This window comes from Trachypithecus francoisi, unplaced genomic scaffold (assembly GCF_009764315.1).
Source record: "Trachypithecus francoisi isolate TF-2019V2 unplaced genomic scaffold, Tfra_2.0 Lachesis_group4, whole genome shotgun sequence".
NCBI lineage: Eukaryota > Metazoa > Chordata > Mammalia > Primates > Cercopithecidae > Trachypithecus > Trachypithecus francoisi.
This window is the reverse complement of record NW_022681469.1, coordinates 149,274,694-149,284,058: the sequence shown is the minus strand read 5'-3', so window position 1 is coordinate 149,284,058 and position 9,365 is coordinate 149,274,694. Positions and strand designations below refer to the sequence as shown.

Sequence of the window (9,365 nt, the reverse complement as noted above, 5' to 3'; positions counted from 1 at the left end):
GGTCTAGTAAGGGGATTTACAGTGTAGGGAGACAGACCGAGGAGTAAATAAATACATATTAATACAAATGCTATGCAGCAAATGAAGAGGGTATTGTGAAAAAGGAAAAAAGAGCATGAGACAGACAGGATTGCCTTAGATGGTCACTATAGGCCTCTAAACAGATGACACATGGGCTGAAGTGCTAGGGAGGAAGAACTAGTCAAACGCATCTCAGTCCGTTCAGAATTTAAAACTGACTCTTAAGGCTAAGGTAAAGTATGTGTAGTGTGTACGGACCACCTACAGTCACATATAGGGAGGTGTGTGGCCGCTAACCCTGACCCACTGAATCAGTATCTGGAGGTTCTGGGGTTACAAATTTCATTTACTAAAAAACTTAATGGGAGATTTCAGTTACTGAAGTTTAAGAAGCACTGAGAGTTGTAACACCTCTTAATGTTCTATCAGCTACTCCAGAGTTATATTGTTCCTCAGATCCAGTTATGCTCCATTGCTAAAAGGAAATATGGCCGGGCGCGGTGGCTCACGTCTCTAATCCCAGCACTTTGGGAGGCCGAGGAGGCTGGATCGCGAGGTCAGAAGTTCAAGCCCAGCCTGGCCAATGTGGTGAAACCCCATCTCTACTGACGGTTTCAGCCCCGGGGGGGCGGGGAGTACTGGAATGCATCCTTGTGGATAAGTGGGGAGCTGTGTGTACATTATGACCACTCCCGTAACCAAACCTAGCGTTTGACAAAGTACGGCCTCGATTACAGCGGCATTCATTACCGTGAATGACAGCCAAAGTCAAAGTTTGGGGTGCTGATACTATTTTGAATTAGGCCATAACGTTGTATTGCTCATAAGCTTCATTTCGACCAACATTATATACATACAAAAAGTATGTACCGTAAGGACACACAACAAGCTGGACCGCGGGAAAAAAAAAACACAACTTAGGATTTACCTAGTCAGCCGCTACCAGAGAGCAAGCACCGCGCAAGGCCGCTGGGGCTCGTGCTGTGGACGCGAGTGGTTTGAAGTCGGGCTGGTGGGGTAACCCCGGACCCAGCCGGGAAAAAAACGGCTGACGCTAGTCACACTCCTAAAACCAACGCCCCAACAACGAGCTCCGCAACGCATCTCTTCCGGGAAGCGTGGCAGGGACGCACGTCTCGCTGCGATTGCGCACTGGGGTTTCGCGTAAGGAACCAATAGGACGGAGGAGTGGGCGGGCTGTTGGCAGAAACCCGGATTCCGGTTCCGGTGGGCCTCCATCAGTCCGCTCCAGTGCTACGTGTCCCTGGCATTTTAGGTGTCGGTTGGGCAGGTGAGTTTCTTCCCGCCGGTAGGTACGGGCGAACCGGGCGGCCACGCCTTTGCGACTCGCGGGGGCGAGCCGGAGTGTCTTCCCGGGCGGCCGTCGCGGGGCGGGCGATGAGTGGTCCCCTGGCTCAAGTCTGGGGCCGGGATCTGGCCGCCGACATCCCACCAACTCGGCCTCTGCCGGAAGGCAAACCCGGGGCCGCGGGTTCCCGGCGAGCGGGGTCGCCGGGCCGGCCCGCGGCGTTCCAGGGCTTAGCGTCCTGCCCCGGCGTCTTTTGTGCTGCAGCCAAAGATGATGTCCTGCTGCCCGATCCCTTCGGGGTTGGCTCTGTGTGCGGGTGTGGAGTCCTGTCTGGGAAAAGCTGTACTCAGCTCTGGCCCTGCCCCCGCTCCCGTAGTTTAAAGTGAGGGCAGTGGTCTAGAGTCTAGTTCGAGAGATCATAGTTGGTTTTTGGGTCTCTACCCCTGACATTGAGTGCGGTATTGTGTGTAGCGTGCATTTTTCTGAATAAAGAATTCTTAGCTTCCTTCGTGATAACTATGATTACAAAAAGTTTAAGCCCTTTGGATTTCAACAGCAAAGTTAAGTGAAATACTGAGAAAACAGACATTACTGTGTTTTTGCCCCCAGAACGTTGCAGAATTCCTGGTGTTTCATTGACATTAATTCATTTCATTATCCACAGCCTACATTAAGTGAGGAAACTGGGGCTTACAGAGGTTTACACTCCATAGCCAGTGATTTGAACTACTACCTGGGCACTGTTCTGAGTACTGGAAATGGAGGAAAATACAAGTAACACTTTGATCTCTTTACTTTCTATAGCAGTGGCTCTCAAAGCTAACATCGGATGACATTTCTGTTGGGTAATAGATTCTTCTAAAGAACATATATAGTAAAATATATAGCCCTGTTTCCTTAAAAGATGTGTTCAAATAGAAAAGTTTGGAATTTAGCTAGTATCTTCTCAGAATTTGCGTCTTGCTTTAGCTATTCTTTGTACTTTAGAGAAGTGTGTTGTATTGGCACGTTTTAGAAAAATCAAGATTGAAATTCACGTTTGCCTCCATTCTAGGCTCTTGCAGCACCATAGTTGGCATTCACTGTACAAGACACTGGCTTCTGCATCGTTTAAAATAAAATATGGAAAGTAATTGTTGGATCTCAACATTGATGGTTCTTTAGGAGCGGTGAGGGGACTGTAGAATGAGAAATGGATGGGACTGCAGAGTCAGAAAAGGAATGGATGTGTTATCAATTGCTTAACCTTTTTTAACCTCTTAATAGAGATAGGCTTTTTATATTGCATGTGCTGTTCTTTGTCAGTGAAGATATCATGAGTCAGATCTGTGCTTTTCTTATTGCCTTTGATCTGATAATTAACTGAAATTTACAAAAATAATATCAATTTAGGCTTTGGAGTTTGTTTTTTGTTTTATTTTAGGAGGTGGAATTGACCCATGTTAGACGTGAATTCAATGACTGGTCTCATTTACATCTTGATATCAATGAGTAAGTGCTTATATGAGAACCAATACCAGTGAGTATCTTTGTTTGTTTTAAACAGGCAGTCATGGATCAGGTAATGCAGTTTGTTGAGCCAAGTCGGCAGTTTGTAAAGGACTCCATTCGGCTGGTTAAAAGATGCACTAAACCTGATAGAAAAGGTAATTGCTTGACTATGAGAAAAAAAATTAAACCTTTGCATTTTCTAAGCCTTTTGTTTGATTGACATCTTCTTGATTAATAGCCATTGCATTACTTTTGCCAACATTTTTATTGATTGATACTGCTCGATGGCTTTTTAACATTGTCACTTTTTCCTAAATTTTTTACTCTTGTCTAAATTTTTATTTTATGTATTTTCAAATGGTGTAAGATTATTTATCACAGCCTTATGTAACATTTTAGTTAATAATATTTTATGACTTTTAGTATCTTACATATTTTCTCTTTGGAAAAGCTTTGAAGTCTCCCTACTGAACTCCCACCCCAGTGAACAAAACCTTAACATGAAACCAACAATCTAGTTTTTGCCAAACTAGAAAGTTAATTTTGTTATTTATCATGATTCATGTGTTAAATTTATCTACTTGTATTCATTCATTGAGTTAGGAGCTGGTAATATACTAGAAAATATAACATGTATGTAATGTAGTATAATAAAGGGAATAGTTCTTGCTGTCATGGAGCTTAGACTCTATCAAGGAAGACTGTCCTAAACAAATTAATACAATTATGTTTTTTAATTACTGCTGTGGTAAGTATTATGGAAGATAACTAGAAGGAAGTTTGACAGCACATAATAGGAGGACTAACCAAGTCAGGAGATCAGGGAAAGCTTCTCTTAGGAAGTAACATAAAATGGTAACATTACCAGCGTAATGTTTTGTAAAATAGTGCTCAATTCAGACAGTCTCACTCTGTTGCCCAGGCTGGAGTGCAGTGACGCCATCTCAGCTCGCTGCAACCTCCGCCTCCTGGGTTCAAGCAATTCTGCTTCAACCTCCTGAGTAGCTAGGATTAGAGGCACCTGCCACCACTCCTGGCTCATTTTTGTATTTTTAATGGAGCCAGAGTTTCACCATGTTGGCCAGGCCGATCTTAAACTCCTGACCTCAGGTGATCTGCTCGCCTCGGCCTCCGAAGTGCTGATATTACAGGCATGAGCCACCATGCCCAGCCCAACTTGATTTTTCAAGCCTTATTTTTGGCTTCATCATAATAGCAAAGGCACTGGACCCATTGTTTATAATGTACCAGAAACAGGTATGTTTCTGCCTGTATAATCGATATGGTATAATAAAAATTCCAATGTTACATTTTAAAACTTAAGAAAAATAATGTATATTTTTTCATCCATGTCCTTATTTCGGTATTTTCTGGTCATTTGCTAAGAAGAAAAAATATTTTTAGTACTTGTTGATGAACTCACTAGCACAGACATGCACTGTTATGTTTCCTTAAATATCAACAAAACATGGAAATTTTAAAACCTGTCAAACAACTTGTTTACTGTTAACAGTTTCACCTTTTTATTTTTAAGTTATATATCTATTAACAGGAGAAATGTATACTAGTTAAGTTCATTTATATTGCTGATAGTTTTTTCCCATACTTTCAGTGACAGTACAAAAAATATGTGAATTTCGTGTTTTTAAATGCAGAATTCCAGAAGATTGCCATGGCAACAGCAATAGGATTTGCTATAATGGGATTCATTGGCTTCTTTGTGAAATTGATCCATATTCCTATTAATAACATCATTGTGTAAGTAAACTTTATGAAATAGACTAGGATTGAATGAAACTTGAAACCATTTGAGATGACAGCCTGCTATTTCGTTAATACAGAGATGCATCTCTTGACTTTTTAGTGCTGTTGGAGTCTACTGATATTTATGAGTACCTGATGACTGAGCGCCTTTAGATCTTAAATGATCTTTCCAGAAATTCTGTGTGCTAGGCACTATTTTCTTTAATAAATAAAATTTTACAGAGTCAAGAAAGTATTAAAGACACTCATATGTCACAAAGCCAGCATTGAAACCTAAGTCCTCTTTGTGCTGTTATCTTGTTAATCTCTAAGGAGCAGAGGAAATGCTTCCCATCCAAAAATCACTGCTATGATAGAATTCTAACTCTGGACCAGATTGCCTAGATCCAAATCCTTTTTCTTGTTATGCAGTTGGTGTCCTAGCATCAGGCAATTTGCCTCACCTCTCTGTGCCCAGTTTATTCAGTGGGGATAAGAGTTCTTACTTGGATTATGACTTTAAGTCATGTAAGGCCCCAGAAACAATTTGGGTAAGAATATGAGTGAAAGTTGTTACTGTAATGAGCCATTGATACTGATGGGAGAATATCATAACTTTTAAGTATATTAGGAGGCAAAAAAGGCTGAGAAACATTGGGATCACTTTATTTGTTTCCAAATAATTTTGCTTTTTAAATTCATTATAAGTCATTGGGACATGTTGTGGCATTGAGCAATTAGCAATTAGGTAATTCAGTTTAGGGTAAGGACTTAGTATGGGTTTTAGTACTTACTTACTCTGTAATTTTGTATGCATTTAATCTCAGCCTCATCCACTGTTTGGAGCTAATAAAATCTGTTATTACCTGGTAATAATATCAGGTAAGCACTGATATACCTCAAGTGCTTGTATCCATTAAAAGCACTGAATAAGTGTTAGTGGAATTAAGTGAACAACTTCAGGTTCTTTGCCTTTTCTGATGGTAATGGTGGCAATAGTAATTAACATTCATTGAGAACTTTCCATATGCTATTGAAATCTATCTAATATCCATCAGTAATATCAATTGATTTTATGGGGTGGTGAAGTTTGAAGCAATGATTTTAAAAATTTCTAAACTATAAATCTCCTAAATACTAGGTGTTTTATCCCAGGTACTGGTACAGGTTGCCTTTTAAATGACAAGTAACAATGTATATTGTCAGAGGGATTTCTTAGTAGGGTACCATAGTTATTAAGATAAAATTGCCCCAAAGTGATATTCAGGATCATAAGTAGTTAGAACTAGATGGGCCCAAGTCACTGATACCTCCTTTGTCAGTTCAGAAATCCCTTTATTTTACCAGTGAGAAATGCCAACTGTAGAACTGTGGAGTCATGGGGAGAATACTGAAGTAGAATGAGGAAATCAGTAAAAAGAAGTGGCAGAGTCTCTGTCAGGTCCGTTCTTTTTCATACTTAGTGCTTCTGCTCTTCTTACTTCCCATTCTGTCATGAGACATATTTAATTGATAGGAAGTGTTTCTTTAAAATGATAACAAAATTAGTTTCCTGTGATAATCACCCTTCATTGTTCTTAGTTGTACCTTTCAGAAGAACATGTAAGCCCACCTTTTCCAATTTTTTGGTATACAAGCACCTTTCAAATTTTTTCGCCAGCCTTCACCTAACCTATATTTTTGTCCCTTTTGCCAGACATCACTGTCTGCCTTGGGTCATACTCAGGTCCGTCTTTCACATTAGATTATGAGTTGTGAGGCAGGCCTGCCTTGTTATTTATATTGTATGTCTCTCCTATAGAGTCTAGTCCGGAGCGCTCTTGTATCTGTTAAAAGCACTGAATAAGTGTTTGTTGAATTAAGTGAACAACTTCAGGTTCTTGCCTTTTCTAATGGTGATGGTGGCAATAATAATAGTTAACATTCATTGAGAACTTTCCATGACTCTGTGTGTCAACTCATTTAATCTTCATGAGGAAACTGAGGTATGGGGAGGCTAAATAACCACTCGGATTGCATGGCTAGTAATAGAGCAACACGGGAAACCTTTCAGAAGCTAGTTACCTAGAAAACTTTTCTTCTAGTTAAAAAAAATGGTTCCAGTGTTTAAGAAGGTAAAAAATCTATCTTTAGATATTTTTTAATCTTAATGTGAAGGCCAATTAAAACATTTTTTGAGAGACACTACAGAAAACTTACTCTTTTCCCATGTTATACCATGATAGTTGTACAACTGAAAGGAATCTTGCTTTCCCTGCTTGAAAGAGGATAAATCATTGTTTAAATCATTTTGGAGATGGTAGAAAGGGAAATACTCATTGGGTTGAATTGTCTTTTTTTCTTAAAATTTTTTTCTTCTTTTTCTTTATAATTATAGCAGTCAACATTAATATTCACAGTGTTAGAATTTAAAATAAGCACTTGCTGGCCTTTTAGTTACAGCAATACTATTTAGTAGCATAAGCATTTAAAATGCTAAACATTAAAGTATACGCCCAGGGGTATTTTATGTGATAATTTTCTCTCTTTTTTTGAGGTGGAGTCTCACTCTCTTTCCCAGGCTGGAGTGCAGTGGCGCAATCTTAGCTTATTGCAGCCTCCGCCTGCCGGGTTCAAGTGATTCTCCTGCCTCAGCCTCCTGAGTAGTCGGGACTGCAGGTGCACACCACCATGCCTGGCTGCTTTTTTTGTAGTTTTAGTAGAGACACGGTTTCACCGTGTTGGCCAGGCTGGTCTCGAACTCCTGATCTCAGGTGACCTGCCTCCCTCAGCCTCCCAGAGTGTTGAGATTACAGGTGAGAGCTACTGCGCCTGGCCTATTTTATGTAATTTTCTTCTGGTAATGGAATTATTTTGCTTTAACATTACTAAAATGTGTATCTGACTATGCAGGTTTAATGTTTATGCTTTTAAAACTCAGAAGTTCTTCGGTAGAGAAGGTGATTTTTGTTTTCATCATGACTAATGCAGATTTTGGAATGATTATGGTAAGATGCGGTGGTTGAGTACCTTGTGCTCATGTGCAGTCTATTTTCTGCTGGTGTGTTGACGTTATCAAATTGAAAAACTTCTCAGCTAACCATCCTGTCATATAATTGATGTTTTTTGTTGTGTTCAGAAAGGCTAGACTGTTCCAAAATGGCATTTCCTGAAGGAGCATTGTGAGTTTAGACATACACCTCTGCCAGTAACCACATCATCTTTTCAGGTCCAGGATTTTAAAGTTCATTGTGCCATTCTTTTATGCCATCTTTAGATAAAGTTAGGTGGGATTCAAATAATTGGTCTTGAGCCATTAAAGTTATAGCATATTGCATTTCAAATAATAATAATTATTAAAATTATATCTCTGCTCAGAAGTAATAATTTTTCTTTCTTTTACAGTGGTGGCTGAATACATTTTGCAAGAGAGTTTTTCGTCTTAGAGACTGGTGAACAAGTGTGAGGGTGTGAGAAGCTCACAGAATACAAATTTGCCTGTATGTTTTGTGGGTTTTTTTTCCTTTCAAGATGTTTTCTATTTCTAAATTAAAGTAATTTCAAAGTAAATGAATATCTCTTTTTTCTGTTATAGATACTTATCACATTTCAGTGATAGAAAATAGTAGTTTCTTTCTCTGAATAATTTAGTTTATAAGAGAAATGAAAGAGCCTGGTGAAATATTACACTTTCTGAGAGCTCTTCTGTTTTAGCCCCTTTGTGCTAGTATTACAAAATACCTGAGACTGGGTAATTTATAAATAATAGAAATTTATTCTCACAGTTCTGGAGATTGAGAAGTCCAAGATCAAGGTACCAGCAGGTTTGGTGTCCAGTGAGGCCCTGGTCTCTGCTTACAAGCTGGTGGCTTAGATGTTGTGTCCTCACGTGGCAAAAGGGATAGACGGGCAAAGGGCCTTCGTCCCATTCATGAGAGAAGAGCCCTTGTGACCTCCTCACCTCTTAAAGGCCCAACCTCTTAATATTATTACATTGGAGATTAAATTTCTTTATATATATGTATGTATGTGCATCTTGCTCTGTCGCCCAGGTCGTGGCTCACTGTGACCTCAAACTCCTGAGCTCAAGCCATCCTCCTGCTTCAGCCTCCCGGGTAGCTGGGACTACAGGCGCATGCCACCGTGTCTGTCTAATATTTTGTAGATATAGGGTATCGCTATGTTGTGCAGTCTGGTCTCGGACTCGTGGCCTCAAGCAATCCTCCCACCTCGGCTCCCAAAGCACTATGATTACCCGGCTAAGCCACTGTGCTTGTCTGGAGATTGAATTTCAACATGAGTTTTTGAGGGACATAAACATTCAAGTTATAGCATGTGCTATCAGATAAATGTTTATGGTCAAAGAAGAAACAGTAAATAAAGTATGGTGATTCCTTATTAGAATTTGAGGTAGGGTAGGAGTTTTTCTGTAAGCACTTAATTTTTTTTTTTCTTTTGAGACGGAGTTTCGCTCTTGTTGCCCAAGCTGGAGTGCAATGGCACGATCTCAGCTCACCGCAACCTCTGCCTCCCTGGTTCAAGCAGTTCTGCCTCAGCCTCCCGAGTAGCTGAGATTACAGGCATGTACCACCACACCCGGCTAATTTGGTATTTTTAGTGGATATGGGGTTTCTCCATATTTGTCAGGCTAGTTTCAAACTCCCGACCTCAGGAATTTTAAACAGGTAGTCAAAATTATTATAGTTTAGAAGCTACTTGAAAGTTTCCTAGAATTACAGTTAAAACTTAAAAGTGAGAGATCCTCTTCTAGATGTGCTAAATTACTCACTCTGTCTTGAACATTGGCGTTCTGAATTTTATT

General features: G+C 39.9%; 1 protein-coding gene across 1 annotated transcript; it reads left to right on the top strand.

Annotated features, from left to right (window-relative positions):
* Nucleotides 1–1,179: 1,179 nt before the first annotated feature.
* Nucleotides 1,180–8,113, top strand: SEC61G (SEC61 translocon subunit gamma). Its single transcript, XM_033194496.1, has 4 exons — nt 1,180–1,312; nt 2,877–2,976; nt 4,477–4,579; nt 7,949–8,113. The coding sequence occupies exons 2-4, from the start codon at nt 2,883–2,885 to the stop codon at nt 7,956–7,958; spliced, it is 207 nt and encodes a 68-aa protein (XP_033050387.1). The 5' UTR covers nt 1,180–1,312; nt 2,877–2,882; the 3' UTR covers nt 7,959–8,113.
* Nucleotides 8,114–9,365: the final 1,252 nt, after the last annotated feature.